This window comes from Podarcis bocagei, assembly GCF_964188305.1.
Source record: "Podarcis bocagei genome assembly, chromosome: 1".
Classification (NCBI taxonomy): Eukaryota; Metazoa; Chordata; class Lepidosauria; order Squamata; family Lacertidae; genus Podarcis; species Podarcis bocagei.
In genome coordinates, this window is record NC_138125.1 from 7,643,670 (window position 1) to 7,665,929 (window position 22,260).

Below are 22,260 nucleotides of genomic sequence, written 5' to 3' on the forward strand. Positions count from 1 at the left end.
AATTTATTATTTATTATTTATGCCCCGCCCATCTGGCTGGGTTTCCCCAGCCACTCTGGGCAGCTTCCAACAAAACACTAAAATACAATAACCTCTTAAATATTAAAAGCTTCCCTAAACAGGGCTGCCTTCAGATGTCTTCTAAAAGTTTGATAGTTATTTTTCTCTTTGACATAATAATATTTTTTTATTATTATGCATCAATCTAGCAAATTCTGTTAACAGAATGTCAGGGAGAACCCAGAGTCCAATAATGATGATATTTCCAGGTGTAATTGTTCCTTTATAAGCATGGGGAAGCTAGGAAGTGAAAGGTGTAGAGTCGTCCAGGGGTGTGGGGAGAAGAGAACCAACTGGATTTCAAACAGGCACTACATTTTGCGCTCTCATTCATGTGCAATGGATTTTCTCCTTCCTTGCCAGCAGGAGAAGACTTTCTTGTTCCAACATGGTTTGGGGAAGAGACTGCGTTTCATGAAAGGGCTGGTTCCATGCTGTTTTTATTGTAATTATTTGTATGAGATATAGATAGATAGATAGATGATAGATAGATAGATAGATAGATAGATAGATAATTCTATTAATATTCAATTGTTTTTTAATTATTCTCTTCCTGCATGTTTTTAGCTGTAAGTTGCTCTGAGTCAGGGAAAACAGCAGAGCAATAATAATAATAATAATAATAATAATAATAATAATAATAATAATATCCTTTTATCTGTGAGAGTAGGTTTTCTGGTGCATTCGCCTTATATCAGAACTGCTAAAAAATATATCATTTTCCATAACATCACAAAGCTTTATTCTTTATAAAGAACATTCCATCAATTCTGGAAATCTATATATTCTTCTATCTGAATTCACAAATGTACATACAGTTTACATATCACAGATTTCAGATCATCAGTATTCTCTTTCTTTCCAGGATGCAGATATCTGCATTTCCATCGCAAACAAGGTTCCTCTATAGAGTGAATATCATACAGAACCACTGTGTGTGTTCCATAAATAGTTTGCTATTATTTGGCTCTTTGGAGGTCTTGTTTTATTGAAAAGCAAACTAAAATAACCTCTTACATTAGGAATGGCCAAGTTCAGCAAGTACGCATGGGGAAAGAGGAGGTATGATTTAGATTCAAGCTCCTCGGCCATATTGTGAATTTCCTCACACCAGTCAGCTATAATACAGTCTGCACTAGGGGAAACCCAGAAACTCTCCAGTCTTTCCTCAACTGTGACATCATTACGGAAGTATAGGCAACGTCCCATGGAGTAAAATTCTGCTCATGGCATCATCTATGTCTTAACAAAATTACCAGATAAGGTTTCTAAAGATGAAGGCGGACACTGCAAAGTTCCTTTTTGTTAAGCAAGTAGGTATTAAGAAAAGCAGGATATGAATGCAAGAATAAACCAACAACAGTTAGTCATCTGTTAAACCCCTACAGCAGAGGAACTGAGGATTCCCCTATTTCAGCTCATCCTTTCAACAGAAGAGCAGTGTCTTCCGGTGACTGCAGAATACCATGCCAGATCATGTTTAGACAGCTATTTTTTTTCTTGAGCCTTTCAGTTTTAATCTAAACTCCTCCCAATGGCATTACACAAACAGACAGCGGGATAGACCTCTAAACTCCTCTGCATGTTCTAAGAAGGAGCCCACCTTTCCTGTCTGCTCTTAGTAAGATGAGAAATAAAAAATACTTGCAAACATGTTTAGATCCAGCATTTGAATTTTATTGCGAAAAACATTCGAAATTTATGAAGTACAGCTGGCTGTTGCATGGACTCGTAACATTCCAATAGCTATTATTAAATTGCCATCACAGTATAAGAGTGAATAGCTTAATTTGTGTACTCAGTTTCACATCCACATTGTTCCTTCATTTAGACTATCTTTATGTGTCCTTAAATCTGCGGTGATCCTCTCTTAATGCAATATAGTTGCCTAGCAGATGGATTGAGAGTATTTCACATTTGGGGATACTATAATCAAATTCTGTGTGTCTGGGCAACAAGGTATGTTGGATTTTTCCAGTCCACTATCCACTGTCATTCAGACACAACCAAACACAATCAGCTTTCCAAGTCCCTGTCCACATGGTTTTTGCCTTGGGTATCAGAGACTTGGGAAGGATTTTAAAGAGAAAACATAAAACTCAACTACACTGATGAACTGGTCTTGCAGAAAAATATATCAGAAAGAAAAAAAGCTATTCCTTCGTTTACAGTAGTGATATGTTAGCTAAGTAGAGCATGACAGGGAAGAGAAATATAAACTGTATAACTAAGTAAATTCTTGTCAAACAAAAAAATTAACCATGAATTGGGTTTTCAGTAAGAGGAGTGGGGTCTGGCTTTGGTTAACGATTTGCTATGAGAGAATGCAGAACACTATTCTTGATGGAACCGAAAACATCATCTCAATGAACAAATGTATTCCAACTGCAAAAGAAGATACTGTACTGTCAGGGAACTGACATCAGAGGCACGGGAGAAGGAGAGGGTCTCTGATTCTGCAGGAGAAGGTCCCAGCGCTAGAGGGAGACTCAGCTGGGAAGAAGGGGAAGAGAATGAGTGTAACACCAGGGATCCAGGAGAACAACGGGACAGGGAGGTGCAGGGGCTCCCGGACTCTTCGTTGGAAGTTAGTGAGGAGAGCCCAAGCACCCCGCTGCCCACGCCCACCCTGCGCAGGAGACTCCCGCGCAGTGAGAGGCGGAGACGATTGGGCGTCAAACAACTCTTATGTTGGCAGCGCTTTAAGAAACGCCCACAGACAGATTCTACGAGTGACTAAGGGCAGCCACGCTGAGATGGGCTGTGCAGTCCGGAGGGTTTAACCAGGCAATCTAATGCTCAAACGGAGCAGGATTACGCACGAGTAACTCCCAACCACTACATGTACATATCTAGAAAGGCAAGCAAATGGCAAGGCAGAAAAACACAGGAGATGGGGATTCACGTAACCAGCCCCATCAGTGGAAGCCCTGTACAAGGACTTCTGCTTATTCAACAGGGCTCCCTTCTCCATAAAAAAGAGAGAGAGAGAGAGAGAGAAATCCAAGAAAAGCATGTAGTGGGAGGAGAAGGGAATCATTCCATTGGGCAAACGGCAGTGCTCTCAAATGACTGGAAGACTGCAAGATTGAATTCCACCCCTAATCACCAATACTCTGCAAGATCAGCATCCTTTTGCAATCTCAGAGGCTTAAGTGCTTACCTTAGATGCTTGAGGTGTTGAAATCACATGAACTGTGCTGGGTTTGACGCCGTTTGCTTTGGGTCTCTTATAGAGAGCAAACCTGCTCTTCCTACGCCCCCTATCACCATTAGGGAGGGAGCCATTGTACCTAGGAAGACAAATGCAAAAGTTATTTGAGAGACTGTTTTACGTGTAGTGGGAAAGGAAGCTGAAAATCATAAAGACGGCAGTGAGAGATGCATGGTCTAAGTCAGGCTTCCTAAACCCTGGCCCTCCAGATGTTTTGAGACTACAAGTCCCATCATCCCTCACCACTGGTCCTCTTAGCTGGACTGTGGACCACCAGTTGTATGCATGCAAACTTCATTCAGATGACTAGTGGTATGTTTGTGGGTTTGTGGCTAGGGTATGGGAGATGGCATATCCAGAGTACAGTGGTGCCTCGCAAGACGAAATTAATTTGTTCCGCGAGTTTTTTCGTCTAGCGAATTTTTCGTCTTGCGAAGCACGGTGTCGGAAAAGTTTTGGAAAAGCTTCAAAAATCACCAAAAACCTCAAAAAAGGCTACCACACCGCGTTCTATGAGTTGCTCCTCGAAGTCAAGTCGCAACTGTATTAACGGTGTTAAGAAAAAGGAAACAAACTTGCAAAAAACGCAAGACGTTTTCGTCTTGCGAAGCAAGCCCATAGGGAAATTCGTCTTGCGAAGCAGCTCAAAAACCGCAAAACCCTTTCGTCTAGCGAGCTTTTCGTCTTGCGAGGCATTCGTCTTGCGGGGCACCACTGTATTAACTATTTATATAGATTTTAAATTGTATTTTTGTTGCTTTTTTGTTGTATTACAATCTGAATTCTATAAATTTGAAATGGTAATACATGAGAAATAAAACCAGTAATAAAAATGCAATTAAAAACTATACAGGATCCAGCAAAGTGCATTACATTTGCTACAGCAGGCAGAAAAATCATTACGTGGTCCAGCAAGAGCCTCAGCAATGTTCAATGGCCCATGAAGAACAAGCCTGGGAACCACTGGTCTGCTTCTATGGAAATGGAAGTACTCCTTCCATTTTCAAGCCATTTGTTAAGCTGGCTGGCATTCATGATCGTACAGACTACTGTTCACTAAGCTTGTTGCTATTCTAAGTACAAGATTTTGCTTAATTCAAGTACTGTGTCTAGTTAAAACAGAGCAGAAGTTGCAGGAGACAGCTAATGCGTGCCAACAAAAGGCTTCAAAATTGCTCAGCCAGCCATACCAATATGAAAGCTCATGACATGCTGATTTAGCCATACCTGTTTAGCTAATCGAAAGCTCATCATGGAATAATGTTTCCAAAATCTCCCACAGGCACTCATCTGTCTGACACCAGCTCAGATATAGCCCAAGAATAACCCAATTTCAAGAGAAATATGACTTTGCTGCCTTGTGCTGAGAACTCCATGCTATAAATTACTTAGAACCAACACTTTGCAGTGGAGTTTTTAAAACCACACATTCCCTTAGTTCTTGAATAATGTTCAGTTTTTATTATGGATTTTAAGCACAGGAGCTCATTTCAATGAGCACCAAACCTTCTTCTTCTTATACTTATTATTATTATTTGAATTTATATACCGCCCTACACCCGGAGGTCTCAGGGCAGTTCACAGAACAAAATCAAAATATAAAACCACAAAATATATAATCAAAATAAAGACAACAACCCAATAACCCCAATAAGATCATTTCCATTAGTGGCAGCTGCATTCAAGTTCCCTAAAACAACGAAGTGTAACCTTAGCTATGTAATGATAGAATCCTAGCATTCAGTCCCGAAAGGAGTAATTACCAGTGGAAATTCATATTTATTATTATTTATTCATATTCATATTTATACACACACCATGTCCCAGCAACAAAACACAAATTGAGCCACTCATTGGAATAAATGGGGCTGCTGAAGCTGGCACATATTACCCACATGTAAACCATCCTGCCCATCAACAGTCTGCTAGTTTAGCCCTGTTTATTATTATATTTGCACAATTTCATCACTCTTTACTATAGGAAGAGTGTAGACAATTATGTCGCTTTCACTCCCCTCACTCATCCTACAACACAGTTCTTACAAAAAAAAAAAACCCTGTCAAAACACAATGATGCTAAATGTAAACACTACAGTGGTGCCCCGCAAGACGAATGCCTCGCAAGACGAAAAACTCGCTAGACGAAAGGGTTTTTCGGTTTTGCGTTGCTTCGCTAGACGAATTTCCCTATGGGCTTGCTCCGAAAGACGAAAACGTCTTGCGCTTTTTTCTTAAAGCCGCCTGAAGAGGCGCAGTTGCGACGGACCGTGCTTCGCAAGACAAAAAACATCGCAAGACGAAAAGACTCGCGGAACAAATTATTTTCGTCTTGCGAGGCACCACTGTATTTATGAATTAGCCCTTGCTGTGTCATATTAAAATAAAAAGTAACCCCAAATTTATCCTCAACTCATCGCCTTGCTCACAAACAAACTGTGTTTACACACAGTAAGATGTTCAATGCCTCTCCTTTTTGTCTTTCACTCTGCAGCAGTTATTCAGGGAGTGTAGATAAAAAGCTCCACTGCATCAGGCACCAGGGAAAAATTATGAAGAGAAACAAGATGATGCATTTAGCACTTAAAGGGCCTTTAAACTGAAGAGGCATGATGGCCTCTGACCATGAGGGTACAACACTGCTAAAATGGCTAGTAGTTACTGACAGCCTTGTGAGCTGTGATTTTGTCTAAACCTCTTTTAAAGTCACCCAGGTTGGTAGTCATTACTGCCTCCTGTGGGAGGGAGTTCCATAGTCCATAGTTCATGTGCTGAATGAAGAAGTACCATATTTTTCTATGTATAAGACTAGGTTTTTTTCCTAAAAAAGAATGTCAAAAATTAGGGAGCGTCTTATATTCTGGGCCACCTCTCCCCATTTTCTTAAATCTGAGTCCCCCAAAATAGGGGGTGTCTTATACACGGGGGCATCTTATACATTGAAAAATAAGGTACTTCATTTTATCTATCTTGAATCCTCCAACATTTGAACAACTGATTCACAGCCATATTTCATTGCTGCAAATTCCCACTTTATCCATTTCTTTGTGTGTGTGTGTGTATCCTGCTTTATCGTAAAAGTCAAAGTGGCTAACAAAGCATTTGTTTTTAATCATCAGATAGACCAAGAGACACACAGTGGAAGAATGTAAAATAAATAGTTCTTCAAAGAGGAACTCTTTCCCCACCAAAGGCGTAGTAACTGTAGCCAACTGGACGATGACCAAAGGGTGACTAATACTAAAACATGGACTAGTACAGAGAAATGTAAGTGGAAATATACAAAGAAAGAATGAAAATGTTGTCCCCTGAGGTAATTATCAGACAGCAGTTTCCTACAAGGATTCTGCAGTGACAGTCAAAACAAAATTGGATGGTGGGCTGATTGGGGCACATAGCCCAGGCGGAGAATGTTCCCAAATAAGGAACTACGTAGGCACGGAATCAGTATGTATGACCACCCCAAAACCATTAAGTAGAACAGAGAATAACCCATACCACAGAGCAGCAAAACAGATTTCACGCTAATACCTTCTTAAATAGCCATGGTTCTGACTGTGACATTCAGACTTAAGGCCAGACTGTTTTCACAATGTGGATGTGCTCCTTCCCAAGAGATTCTTCCCACACCGCTCTGGTAATATGTGGATGGGGTCAACTGAATCATCACTTCCCATTCAAATATTGATGGACTGGGAGGAGACAATATTCAGGGTAGAAGAGAATTATAGGACTGGTCCTAGTCATGTATTTCCAAGATATACAAGACACCACAGCAGCATGAGAAAAAAGGCAACGAGATATGGGCTCAAACTATGAAAGTTTTCCATTTGCTTTCCACATACAGTGGTACCTCGGGTTAAGTACTTAATCCGTTCCAGAAGTCTGTTCTTAACCTGAAACTGTTCTTAACCTGAAGCACCACTTTAGCCAATGGGGCCTCCTGCTGCCGCTGCGCCACCGGAGCACGATTTCTGTTCCTATCCTGAAGCAATGTTCTTAACCTGAAGCACTATTTCTGGGTTAGCAGCGTCTGTAACCTGAAGCGTATGTAACCTGAAGCGTATGTAACCCGAGGTACCACTGTACTTTGATGTTGGCCTAGCTCTGATTCCCTAAAGCAATAGAGGACTCAGAATTATACTTAGGCAAAACAAGTTCCATCTCCTTGGCCCCAACTCCCTTGCCTCAGAAGACCCGCTGTTTGGCAATTGCCAGGAAGGAAGGACTGCTTCCATTATCAGCTGAGTGATATCCTGCAATTTAAGACAATCTGGTGGGAGCTGCTGCCTGGTATGACCAGGAAAGGACAATGAAGGCAGGAAATGCTGCAGGAATAATCTTAATCCTATAGGGAAAACTTGTAATTTCTGTTACTACACTACAAAATTGAGGAACCTGTGGCCCTCCAGATGTTGCTGGACTTTAATTCCATCAGCCCTGACCATTAGGCTGGATACGATGTCGTTTGGTCTAACAACATCCAGAGGGTCACAGTTTTCCCATCTCTGCTGTGCTAGATTTTCACATGATTTTACTTTGAGAACATTTCGTAAGCTGCTATGAGAGTGCCTCTCGAGGCTGCAAAGCAGATTAGTATTCTAAATAAAATATCACTTAACTGAGCTATCAAAAACCACTTTGCAAGTAATGCCATTGCTGACGACATTTCACATTCAAAACCAGAAAGGTATGAAACAACAACTCCAGGCATCAAGTAGTTAGATAATGCCTTGAGTTGTGAAAAATCATATGAAATCATTTGAATAATTTTTGATTAAAGTAGTTATAGACTTAAATAACTACTTTAGTTATAGTTATAGACTTAAATACAATCTTTAAATAATCTTCCCAACAATACTATACTAGCTACTATGGATGTGGAATCTCTGTATACCAACATCCCACACAACGATGGTTTACAAGCTATAAGGAACACCATATCAGATAAAACCACAGCGGACCTTGCCACCAAACTCTGCCAATTTGTCCTTACCCACAACAACTTCAAATTCGGTGATGACCTGTTCCTTCAGATCAGCGGTACAGCAATGGGCACCCGCATGGCCCCACAGTATGCCAACATCTTCATGGCAGATTTAGAACAACGTTTCCTAAACTCCTACCCACTCAAACCTCTCTTGTTTCCTAAACTCCTACCCACTCAAACCTCTCTTGTACCTGCGATACATTGACGATATTTTTATCATCTGGACACATGGTCAACAGACCCTGGACACCTTTCACCAGAAATTTAATGATTTTCACCCCACAATCAACCTTACAATGAATCAATCTATGCAAGAAATACATTTTTTGGACACTACTATAAAAATACAGGATGGGCGCATAGACACCACCTTATACCGCAAACCAACTGACCGACAAACATATCTACATGCCTCTAGCTACCATCCCAAACATACCAAACAGTCCATTGTATATAGCCAGGCACTACGTTACAGCCGCATCTGTTCCAATTCTACAGACAGAGACTCTCACCTAAGAGATCTACAGCAAACCTTCTCAGAACTAAAATACCCAGCAGATGAAGTTAGACAACAGATCAACAGAGCCAGACTGATACCCAGAGAGAACTTGCTGCAAGACAGACCCAAAAAAGAAAATAACAGAACACCTCTAGTCATCACATACAGCTCCCAAGTTAAAACAGTACAACGCATCATCAGAGATCTACAACCTCTCCTGGACAATGACAGTTCTCTTTCTCAAGCTCTGGGAGGAAGACCTTTCATTGCCTACAGACAGCCACCCAATCTTAAACAACTCCTAACCCACAATAATACTACAACCAGACTTAACACAGACACTGGCACCAGAGCCTGCAATAAACCCAGATGCCAACTTTGCTGCCACATACACCCGGACAACACCATTGCTGGCCCCAACAACATCACACATACCATCTCGGGACTATTTAATTGCTCATCGTCTAACATTGTGTATGCCATCAAATGCCAACAGTGTCCTTCAGCTCTCTATATTGGACAAACAGGCCAAACCTTACGCCAAAGAATAAACGGACATAAATCTGACATCAAGAATCACAGAACAGAGAAACCAGTAGGAGAACACTTCAATCTCCCAGGACATTCTATACAAGATCTCAAATTAGCTGTTTTACTACAAAGGAATTTCAGAAATAGACTGGAAAGAGAAGCTGCTGAATTACAACTCATTACCAAACTTAAAACCATGAAAAGACCTGGGCTGAACAAAGACATTGGATTCTTATCTCACTATACATAACTAAACCATTTCTCACCTTCCCACCCCTTGCCTTTTCCTGTAAGACCTATTACAGTCGTTAAGAGTCGTCAAGAGGCTCTCTCAGCTATCTGCCTATCTCCCATTCCCACCACCCTTCTGAGTAACACCCCTCCCCACCTTCTCACTATATAGAAGGATCTGGCAACTTCTGTTTCAGTGTATCTGAAGAAGTGTGCATGCACACGAAAGCTCATACCAAGAACTAACTTAGTTGGTCTTTAAGGTGCTACTGGAAGGAATTTTTTTTATTTTGACTATGGCAGACCAACACGGCTACCTATCTACTACTAGTTATAGACGGGAAGTCTACCAAAAAAAAACCAAAAAACACCACAACAACAAACCAGCAGCCCCTGCAAAATATGCAGGCAGGCTTCAGCTTGCAAAAAAAAAAAGTCAATCTGAATATTTCAACTCAACCCAAAACTGAAGCTTCTGAACATTCCACTTACTTATTAGGACAACATTCTGTAAACTCTGAATTCAGCCCCACATTGTAGGTAAATACAGATGTAGGTGAAATACACAAAAGATCCCATAACTAACATCTTAAGCCTACCTTTTTGCTATACCTGTTCTGCAGAAAAGTTAGCACAACCAATCTTTTATATATAGTAGTAATTCTTAATCTGAGCACACTACTTTTTTTTGCAGTAACTGTAGCAATGAAACCACCCCATTTTGAATTCTTCTTGCTCCCTAAAGCCCAAGTATTCTCAATTCTACTTAGAGTCTTTATTGACATTGATGTCTTCTTTTTATCAGTACAAGCTACAGATTTTTTTTATAAAAAAAGTTGCCTGGAAGGCCTGCAGCTGCTAGCAAGCTTTAACATTTGGTCCTTTGTGAAATGGTTTTAAAAAATAGCAGTACAACAAAACACCCTACTGCTGGCTTTCATATGTCATTAATGTTGGAATGACATCTATCTAGCTTATAATTTAAAGAACTACTAAAAGCATTTAAGCGTTCAATTATGCAAGGCTTTTAAAATTCACAACCATTTGAGGCTATGCCCAGCTATTTATAGCAAGGGATACTCTGTTCACCATTTCAAAAGATCAAACTCTAGTTTGAAGGACACTGACAAACTGGAACGTGTCCAGAGGAGGGCAACCAAAATGGTCAAAGGCCTGGAAACGATGCCTTATGAGGAACGGCTAAGGGAGCTGGGCATGTTTAGCCTGGAGAAGAGGAGGTTGAGGGGTGATATGATAGCCATGTTCAAATATATAAAAGGATGTCACATAGAGGAGGGAGAAAGGTTGTTTTCTGCTGCTCTAGAGAAGCCGACACGGAGCAATGGAGCCAAACTACAAGAAAGAAGATTCCACCTAAACATTAGGAAGAACTTCCTGACAGTAAGAGCTGTTCGACAGTGGAATTTGCTGCCAAGGAGTGTGGTGGAGTCTCCTTCTTTGGAGGTCTTTAAGCAGAGGCTTGACAACCATATGTCAGGAGTGCTCTGATGGTGTTTCCTGCTTGGCAGGGGGTTGGACTCGATGGCCCTTGTGGTCTCTTCCAACTCTATGATTCTATGATTCTATGCAGCAAATCAGTAATGGAAGGCCATAACATTGTTGTATTGTGTCCATCATTGGTCCCTATATATAAAGATCTATGGCAGCCCAACAAGTTTGGGTGAAACTTGTTCTGAGTGAGGTTTAAGCATATGAATAATGTGTCCACACATTCTTAGAAGAGGAACATTAGTATCTTCTGACCCTTTTCTAAACCACCTCCCGATGTGCACACATCACTCTGTAGAAACTTAGGCATGTTCCATTTGCACTGCAGATAGACTTAAATGCATCTGATCAATTACTTTATTGCTATGTGTTCTGTTAAAAGTTGGATTTATAAAATCCCGCTTTTTACATTTGCCCATACAACTATGAAAACTCCTGAGAGGTTTTTAATCACCCCCTGTAGTAATGGGAAATGCCAGTTTATTTATTATAGCTTTTTAAAAATATTATTCTGTCTACAGATTCATATCAGCAAAATTATGATTGGAGAAAGGAGGTTTTTCACCTGTATGTGATGTTCTTTAAAGGGTCATCTGTGCAGTCACACAGATAGGGATACTGATCATATGCTGACTGTCTTTTGCAACCTTCCTAGCACTCAAGCTGAGGAGCTAGCACTCAGGCTTCTTCCCTCAAGAGGAAACTTTTCCTCCTCAAGAGGTAGGAAAAACATCTTTCTGCTGCATTCCTTCATGACCACCACAGGAATACCCCTTGTAAACATGGGAGACGCTAGCAACAGAGAGTGGGTTTGTGAGTACAACAAAGACTCCTCATAGGACATCTGTTAAAGACAAGCAAACTGCATTTTCTTCATCAACATCTTTTTGAGAGGCAACATAATACAGGTTGGCAACCCTGCAGCGGAAGCCTTAAACAGGAAAACATACTGCTGAGTTTGGCTCTATCACTGACTATATCTGCTGCTTTCATGTCCAAAGTGTAGCATTTTACAAGGGGTGGCAGGATGGATCAGGTAGCTGAGTTGCATAGTTGTGGAATAAATATGCCATTGCAAGTAAGGGACAAGAGAGGAAACCATGCCTCTAAATAACCTTTGGCAATACAGTGGTACCTCTGGTTGCGAACGGGATCCGTTCCAGAGGCCCGTTTGCAACATGAAAAGCCCGCAACCTGAAGTGCCGTATCTGTGCAGGTGCGCGGTGTGATTTGGCGCTTGTGTGCATGTGCGAAGCGCAATTTAGCGCTACTGCGCATGCGCAAGCAGCAAAACGTGGAAGTAACCATTTTCGGTACTTCCAGGTTGCCGCGGGACGCAACCTGAAAAAACGTAACATGAAGCAAACGTAACGTGAGGTATGACTGTACATGAGAGATTCTGCCTTGCCCACTCATAATACAACAGCATCGAGAGCTCATTACCCACTTCTGGCTGGTGCACAAACTATAACCATTACTGAGAAGCAACAGACTTCTCATGGTCATTCATATATTGGTATCCTCATGATCAGACAACTGTAATGATATGTATGTGGAGGTACCCTTGCACCTGGCTTAGGAGCTGCAGCAAGTAGAAAATGCAGCTGCTAGACACCCCCAGTTTTACACATTTTACACTGGTGTTGAAAGATTGGCGCTGGCTGCATATTAGCTAACAAGTTCAAGGTTTTGTGACTGACAGGATACTCAGGAGCGCAAGAAGCTAACTTGTACTAAGTTAGACCACTGGGTATATCTAGCTGAGTATTGTCTACACTGACCGGCAGCAGCTCTCCAGGGTTTCAGGCAGAGGCTGTCTCCCAGTCCTACCTGGAGATGCTGGGGAATGAACCAGGGGCCTTCTGCAGGCAAAGCAGATGCTCTGCCAATGAGCTGTATCTAAGAAATAAATTCGTTTCAGAAATTAACACAGCAGGGTTCTAAAAGCATTTCCATAGTCTGAAGAGGGACTATGAATGCACACATCTCTAAGATAAGGCAGATAATTACTGTAGGAAAACACCCTTCACCATCACTCTATGCACTGTAGAGAAAAAGAGCAGGGAAGAGGGGATTTAAGACCATTTAACTGAACTACTTTGGCAAGGCTCTGCTCCCACCACAGGAAGCTGTAATCTGAAGAGCTGGTGCTTCCCATCGTGGTTACTTATAAAAGGAAAAGAGACTGTGCAAAAGGCAACTGATAACTGTGGTAAACAATGGGGGCTATTTGTGGAATAAAAAGTAAAAGTCTTGACCACTCCACATCAACAAGGAACTCCAGAGTCTCAGCAACATCCTTCATAAGCATTCACATTTTAAAAACAAAATGATCTGGAACGTAGGCTTTGGAGACAAGGCAGTGCACCACTGGCCCATGCAACTGCAGGATGTTGGCATACACACGTGTGGGAAACAGATCTCCAATAAAACTCAAGTTCCCTTCACCCCCTTCGCACACGGGTGCTGCTCGCCCGGTGGCCTGAATTGTGCCATTGCATTTTTCAGCATTGATAGTGGAAGTACGTGCAGAAGACCTAAGTACAAGAAGCTGTCCTAAGTTTCTTCACAGAACTCTGAACTTCACTCACTTCTGCATAGTTACAGTACTGCCCTGTCACTATTTCATCACTTAACCCAGAAAGTGCACCCAGTCGAGACAGGGCAACTGGCATGTGCATCCGATTCTTCCCATGAAAATCAAGCAGCCACCAGAAAGAACCATGCTCACAAATGGTAACATTCTATGTTTAATTCAAACCTTGGTGATATGGACTGGGTGGGGGAAATGGGAGGGTTTCAGTATCATAAGCAAACAAATTCTCAGCAGCTTTCAATACCATTGACCATGTTCTAGTTGGGGGTCACATGCCCTATGACAGAGAGGGTCTGCAGTTTAGGGTTCCTCCTGGATCCATAATAATAATAATAATAATAATAATAATAATAATAATAATAATAATAATAATAATAATTTATTTATACCCCGCCCATCTGGCTGGGTTTCCCCAGCCACTCTGGGCGGCGTCCAACAAAAGATTAAAATACATGAATGCACTGCTTTTACCTGAGGCACAGACAGCCTGGGGGACACAAAGTACATTCCATCAGTTTAGTCTGATGACCCAACTACAACACTATCTGGGTAAGGATTTCTGACAGCAGTAATCTGTGTTATGGTAACGTAATGACTGGATTACTGCAGGGTGCTTTACGTGAGGCTGCCTTTGAAGACTGTCCAGAAACTGCAGCTAGTACAGAATGCAACCACCCACCTGCCAAGTCTCTAGGCAAGCCAAATATAACACTGACCCTGCCACAGCTGCACTGGATGCATGCCTATTTTCAAGTCCAGTCCAAAGTGATGGTTTTGACCTATAAAACCTTGTAAAGCTCAGTATTCCAAAATGCATCTCCTGATATGAACCTATGAAGCCCTTTAAGTCTTCAGCCGAGGGAAGTGTGGAGGACGGCAAAAGAGGGAGAGGGCCTTTTCAGTTGTAGCTCCCCTTTTGCGCACCATAATTAACATCCTTCGGGTATCAGGTAAAATACAGTGGTACCTCGTGTTACGTACTTAATCCATTCTGGAGGTCTGTTCATAACAGGAAACCGCTCGTAACATTCTGTAATGGCGCCTCTGGCTGCTGCCGTGCCACTGGAGAGCGACTTCCGCTCGCATCCCGGGGCAAAGGTCACAACAAGGGGCATCTATTTCCAGGTTAGCGGAGCGCATAACCCGCAGCATTCGTAAGGGGGACGGTACGTAACACGAGGTACCACTGTTTTCTCTCTTCCCCCAGGCGTTTGAAAGATTATGATGATTTAGCTATTTACTGATCATATGTTTTTGCTTCGGTTTTATTAGCTATTGTATGTTTTATATGGTATTGTATTGTTCTTTTTCTTTGTTTTACATTCCTCTAATTGTGCAAGTGACTTGGAGATTCTGTATGCAGTAAGCGACTTCTAAATTGAATAAATAAACTACTTTGTAAACTGCTTTGAGGGTTGTTGTTGTTTATAATCAAGGAGTGCATAACTTCTGTGAAATAAATAAATGCCAACAACGGCAAACAACAACTTAGTAAATAGAAGGCAGCTCCATTCAGAGGAATTATTGAACCAACCAGCAAGCTCATGTCCTGCCTTAATTTGGAATCATTACACAATGGTGGCCCCTTTGATGAGGATGATCACCATTCCTACTAAACCACGACTGCCCATGACTGTGTTTATCTAGTTTATGCTGTTTTTAAAAATAATTTTAAAAATAACAATAGGAGAGGGGTTGGAACTAGAACCCACCTTTCCTAGTTGCTAAGGCACAATTCAAGCTGTGGTTTTAACTTGAAGGCCTAAGAAACTTGAAGCCCGAACAGTCAGTCATCTGTTCCTTCGTCATTATCTCTGCTTAGGGAAATCCAACACCACAAGGGCGGGCGAGCAAGTTGGTAAACATCAGAGTCCAGGCATGTGAATGTTACAGGTATAAACCGTGGAAAAAGACGCCCAGCTTCTAATGTCTTGTCACACGCAGGTCTCTTTGCTCCGAGTCAGACACAGATCTTTTACTGCCTCGTATTACATTTTCCCATAGCTTCAAATACGGGGTATCATTCACTAGACTATACTGAATCTTCAGAAGGTAAGATGAGAAACAGTCCTGATTATAATCTCTCACTTTATGAGTGCAACATACAAATGGCGCATACCAAAAGAAGGAGCACTCAAGGCTCCCCGCCCCAACTCTAAACCGTTCCCCCCCCCCAAAGCTTAGTTGAACCTGAACCTCAGCCTGATTACCTTCTGGGCAATACAGTATCTTGTGGTGTGCATTTGCCGTATTTTTCGCCCTATAGGACGCACTTTTTCCCCTCCAAAAATGAAGGGGAAATCTGGGTGCGTCCTATGGGGCGAATGCAGGCTTTTGCTGAACCTTGGAGAGCGAGAGGGGTCGGTGCGCACTGACCCCTCTCGCTCTCCAGGCTTCAGGAAGACATCCGCAGCCTAGGCAGGCTTCAGGAAGACATCCGCAGCGTGGGGAGCCCTGCAGGAGCTCCCCGCAAGGCTCCCCACGCTGCGGATAGCAGCCTGCTGCCCAGCGCGAGGGGCGCCCTGAAGCAGAGCGCCCCCCGTGCCGGGCAGACATGGGCCAGCCCCACAAGTTCGGGGGACAGCAGGGAGGCGCAGCGCCGCCATCCCGCTGTTCCTCGACCTGGTTCGGTTTCCCTGACCTGCTTTGGGGGGGGGGGGGAAATAAAGGGGAAAAAATTTCCTTTATTTCCCCCCCCAAAAAAAAAACCTAGGTGCGTCCTATGGGACGGAGCGTCCTATGGGACGAAAAATACGGTAACTGCCAGGAATGTTTACATCATGATTTGCATTTGCACTTCCTCCTCCACCACCAATATTTACTGTATTTACATATCTTAGAGAAATTGGAAAACAATGAAAAGATCTTCATAATAAGCACCTGTGGAAATAAAAAGGCTGCATGAAGTGTCTTTAAACTCAGTGCCTGCTCCCAAGGAAGCCATTGGTTTCCCTATCTGACTGCTCTGCTGTAGCCACAAACTAATCTGAACACTCAGGAGACTACATTTTAGGCAACTCGTTGGAAACAAAAACCTCGAAGCCTGACAGTATGATATGGTTGGAAACACCAGCCCACCTTGCTCAGTTTTATCTGATGCCATTCTCAAGCTAACTGTTTCCATTAATTACAATATTATATCTCAGTCGGGAAGTAAAGGTAGCGTGCACAGCTGAACCCCTATTAGCAGGAACTGTAGATTAGGGAAGGATAGGTTTCCCACCCTGTTTTATTTCCAAGTATTAATTCTAATTAATGCAGTATTAATTGTAAGAGCAATTAAGTAAATGAAGTATTTGTGCAACTGTAAACAGAAGCAGCAACTTCATTTTGCATACCAGATGGAATACACACAACAGATAATCACCAATCACTGATGCTATATAACCTCAAAACATCCTCCATTCATATCAGAGTGGGCTTGAAAGTCCTTGGAGACTTAACTGCCACAGCGTCTGCTGCCTATAGATTTGCTGAGGTGAAGAAACTTGTTATCCATGTGAAAGTGTGTCCAACACTAAAACTTAAGTTCTGGGTGGCTGTAGGGCAGCATTTTAAACAGGTCAGGCACCAGTCACATTCTACAACTGGCAACCGGCCTTTTGGAAGGATGTGGAGATGTCCGGGTGCAAGGTTTGATACCTAATTTCTCCACCTGGCTCCACGTGTGCCTTTTCATGTTGAGCAAACATTCCGTTTTGGCGCCCCAAACCCAGGTTCCAGGTACCCTGTGGCCAAACAGCTTTCCTATCCCAGTTTTCTCACACTGCTATAGGGAAGATCTAACACATAATTCATTATTTTTGCCCTTTTATAAGCTTTTACGCAAAGGAAGAAGGAATGCCACATTCAAGTGATGCATTACTTACTTTCTCCTTTGGATATGTATATATTCATTGCTGCTACTGCTTCACAACTCTTCTCGTGCTGCAGAGAGGGCTGTCTACTTTGTCTCCCACCGTGAACAAAGCATTTTTATCCAGTCAAATTTTTTTTGGGGGGGGAGCTTTATTCATTTAAATCAGCATTCTGAAATCTCAAGGATGGGATGAGGAAATGTGAGAGGGAATAGGTGGCTTCCTAACTGCTTATTGTGATGGACAATCTGCACTGTGCAGTCTCTTCAGCCCCAAACAGGAAGAACAGTTTCCCACTCCAGCTACATCTGACAAAAAACTCTAGGTCAGTCCAAAATGCAGGAAGGGTGCTTCCACAGCAAGCTCACCATTGAAAGAATATCTGGGTGTATCCCTGAAGGACATATAATACATAATGAAACACAACTTTTAAAAAGTAGAAGCAAGTTTTTAAAATTAGAAGATTAAGTGTAAGTTAATTTATATATTCAGAAGGTTCCAGGAAGGTACTTTCAGGAGACTGCAGAAAGAGGACAATCTTCTTGAGTATAAAGTAATTTAGTTTAATGAGCAAAAGCTATTACTTGTTGTAAATAAAATACAGTCACACTTGGGGGGGTATTCAGGATGGAAAAACTGAATATTCCAGTAACACACCAGAGCTAAAATAGCTTCAGAAAAGTTGGAGATTCTTTACTATGGTAAACTATATTTCAAGTTCAACTGGGCGCTATTAACACGAGCTACCCATGTTGGTTCTTTGCATTAAAAATGAAAACCATACAATGTGTCCAATGGAAAGATAAATCATCTAGGTTTTTCATCTAGCCTAGAGAAGAGAGGACAAAGACGTCTGCGAAGCTCTCCACTCCAAGTCACATAAAACAGGCAGTAGAGAGGAACCCAAGATAGCTCAGAACTCCCTGCTCATTTCCCCAGGATATGCACAACTCACCCACCCAACGCAACTCTCTTAAGGCCACCTGCCACTTCTCAACACAGACTTGCAAAACATTTGATGCTTTCTAAAGGGCACCCATGACGACATGTGAAGGTAAGTCCAACAAGTCCCAGGCCTAGCTAGATGGCATTTAGGATGCCTTAATCTGTCTCACTACATCTCCTCTCCTGATAAGCCTATTGTAAACCAGACTAAGTTCCAAACCATTCTATCACTGGGAATCACAGTCCAGGTTCTGACCCATAATTTTTGTTGGGGGGGGGAGCTCGGTTTATGCATGCAGAAGGTCCTAGGTTCAAACCTCAATGTCACCAATTAAAAAGCATCAGTTAACAAACAATCTAATTCAATAGAAGGTAGTTTCCTATGGCACTGACCACAATATTATCAAGCTCTATGTGACACACCTGGAATTTTGCCACTGTCATCTCCTAGCCATCTGCAGTTGCTCCATATCTATTACATGATCAACCATTTCTACCTTCCCCAACTCTAGACCGACGCACTGATTTACTCAGCCAATCTCCACAAACGCACTTCATGTATTTACCCCTCACTAGGCCAATGAACTCCACCCCGTCTTTTTCAGTAGCTCAGAAAGGGGCATGAAAGAGCAGGTAGCAAGCATTCTGAGCACCAGGAAGCCTCAATAGCCATAGCCAAAAGCAAGGTGCTAAAGACCGTCAACCTGAAATCAGCCTGCAATCCATGTTCTGCCCACCCACATTTTGAATGAGTTGTTTCTCAATGTAAGCAGTTTTCCTCCCACAAGCCTTTCTGGGGCTTTGAAAAACAAGCACGATTACATATTCATTGTGTTTAATGAACAAGCCTTGAGGCCCTTTTTCTTCTGTATTCAAGAACAAGGTTCCTTCAACTGCCTTTCCGCCGCCACCCTCTTAGAAGTACTGTAAAACTGGTGCACTATCTGGTGCTACAAGCACCACATCATCTGTGTAATCCCAAAAGACCTCCACAAATTTGATCACTGAGAGCGATAGCCTCTGGCCAGGATGCCAAGCAAATTCCTTGCCCTCAATTCCCCATGAAACGAAGAGAATATGGGCAGGGGAATTTCATGCCACACTGGGCATGCAGAAAATGCAGAAGATTATGTCAGCTCAAAACTTCAGCACATTGTGAAAGGTGGGCAAGGGATCTCCCCAGCTTTGGAAAGGCAGAAGCAGCAAAACAGACAATAGATTGCCAAGAATATACAAGAGAGTTTATGGTTGCAGCTTCCTATGCTTTTAAAAGACAAAAATTCAGCAAGTGAAACTTTTCCCATATTGTATCTCCAGAAATCTTCAGCTGTTGTATTTCTCCTTTTCAAAAAGAATAGAAGTCTGTCTGGAAAAGAAGCTTCTCATCCCTATTTAGGGTGCTTTAAAGTTGCTTTCAACAATATGGCTCTCATTCCTGAGGGTATCCGAAAAGATGACTGTGCACTGCAGAAGCATTAATGGACTAGGACACAGCCATTCTTTGCTCCAAGGAATATTGCATCACACACTCTTACAGATTAGAAAGCAGTGATAACTTTTCTTATGAGGGCTTGCAAAAAAATTCCCCTTTGAACTTTGAGAAGAAAAAAATCCACAGCTACTGGGTTCAAAAAAATTCCATCACATGACATGCTTCTTAGACTTAACAGTAATCTCTTAGACCAACCATGCCCAAAGGTTTACTAAGTCCACAAACACAATTTTGCCTTTGTTTTGGGCTTTGCTGGTAGTTTCAAACTCTGCCCTTGGAAATAAACCCTCTCTCACCCTCTGTATGGCATGAGACAAAAAAAAGATGCAGCACATGTTCCATGTTTCTGTGTAAGCACAAAATGGTGACTACAGAACTGGTAGAAATGTAATGTATTTAATATCTCAGTTTTCTTTTTTAAGAAGTATTTTAGCCCTTATGGTTACAAATATATGTTTAAAACTTGTGCAGGCAACATGACTATGACTGCAAAAAACAACACACCTATGAAAACACCACTATTAAAGAGACACAAAAATAAGAGACCCTGAAAACAAATATAATGCAAAGCAAAACTAGGCCCCTAAAACCTCCATCTATATGTTACACAAAAGATCCAGAATTTGATCTACCAACTTCTTTTTAGTGAAATGCAGTAATGGGGTTGCCAATTTGATTACACATTGTGCTGGGTGAAAGGTGTTCAATACTTCCCCCTTTCTAACATGGTTTTCAGAGTCAAAGGTCACACACCTCAGCTACTGTTCTACCCCAAGGAACAAGGACAAGCATCTACATAGCCACTCTCTGTGAAGAAGGACACCTGACACCACACAGATCCCGATATTTGAAACCTCATTTCCTTACAGTTTTTAAACTGGTGAGAAACAGCAGGAGCCCCCTCAAAGCAAGGAGAGAGAGACTCCTGCTGTTTCTTAATGTCAACCAAACACAACAAGTGCCTAGTAAGCTAAGCCAACATTTGTGGACATCTTAAAAAATATAACAGTATTTACCCCCGCAAGACAAATGACAGCATGAGGATGATTTTGATTGGGGTCAAAAAAATGAGCAGAAAGGGATGGAAACTCCCTCTTCCAGCACCCTAGTTCTTACCAAACATGGTTTTTTTATTATTTTAAAAACAAGCATCAGATAATCAGCATGGTTGTTTTGTGTATTATTCTTTATTTCTTATTTATAGTTTTTATCTTACTGGAAAAGGAATCAGTCTCAAATACTCTGAAAGGGTTCAGGACAACCCAGTCAGATGGGTGGCATAAATAATAAGTGTGTTGTTGTTGTTGTTGTTGTTGTTGTCTGGCCCTCATTCAGCCCACCACTAAGTGCGGGCACATTGGCCCAGGGCTTGCATGGCTTCTCTCAATTCAGATATTCCAGAGAAATAGAGGTCAGTATCATCAGCACTCTAGTGACACATCTCCCTGAATCTCATAATGGCCACTCCCACCAATTTCATGTAGATTGGTGCCACTATAAAACCATGGCTAGGCTATGTTCAGGTGAAGAATAAATGGAAGCAGAGTGTAGCAAAAAAAGCCACCCACCGAAGCATTAATACACACAACAAACACCCTAAACAAACAAACAAACAAACAAACAGAACATGTTAATGGGCTTTCACACTAGCAGCTTCTGAAGATGTAAAAAAACCCATTGTGCTTGTCAGATTTTCCTCAGTAGGGGAAAAGCTGGATTGGCTGTTGAATAAAGTATGGGCTGGCATTTAGATGATTATGAGATCCTGTGGACAGTGCAAAAACTTCCAAGTACCAGAAGCACACAATTCCACAATAAACTCGTGTCTGGAAGTTTCCTAAGCAGGCAGGTCTTTCCCTGCCTTCCTGCTAAAGCAGAAAGCCTGGCAGGGCTGCCACCTCAGCCTTACGCCAAAAGGCAAAGACAACCATGGGAGCTACTGCTGGAGGGTTAGAGAAGGCGAGAGTCCTGCCAAATGATCGAGACACCTGCTGTATTTCCAGCAGCTGCACGCTGGGACTTGGCACCACTGTATCAATCTGTACACCTGCCTTTAAAAGTTCTTTCCCACTAAAAAGGGCCCATAATCCTTAAGGCGGAGGAAAGACACAGTCCTAGGTTTTCCTCTCCAAAGGAAAAAAAGATGACACCAAAACAGAAAAATAGAAAAAACAACTTCTAAGGTACACTGAATATTATTTATTTAGCCCATATGCATGGCTTTAATCCCCTTCCCCTACAGAATCTGGAGTTCACACCCTGAGGATTGAAACATTCTAAGCCAGAGGTGGGGGAATCTGGCCTGCCCTACCCAACACGGGTCATTTTGACAGGCCGCC

At 42.1% G+C, this 22,260-nt stretch overlaps 1 protein-coding gene across 2 annotated transcripts in view; it reads right to left on the reverse strand.

The window, feature by feature from the left end:
* The window catches only part of PELI2 (pellino E3 ubiquitin protein ligase family member 2), a 75,951-nt gene that overhangs the window by 40,731 nt on the left and 12,960 nt on the right, over positions 1 to 22,260 (reverse strand). Inside the window, exon 2 of one of the 2 annotated variants that reach the window (XM_081193568.1) lies at positions 3,224 to 3,353. In XM_081193568.1, the coding sequence (XP_081049694.1) occupies positions 3,224 to 3,353 (130 nt within the window). Of the gene's footprint in view, positions 1 to 1,077; positions 1,168 to 3,223; positions 3,354 to 22,260 lie in introns of those variants that run through there. The other variant, XM_081193569.1, reaches the window with a different exon arrangement.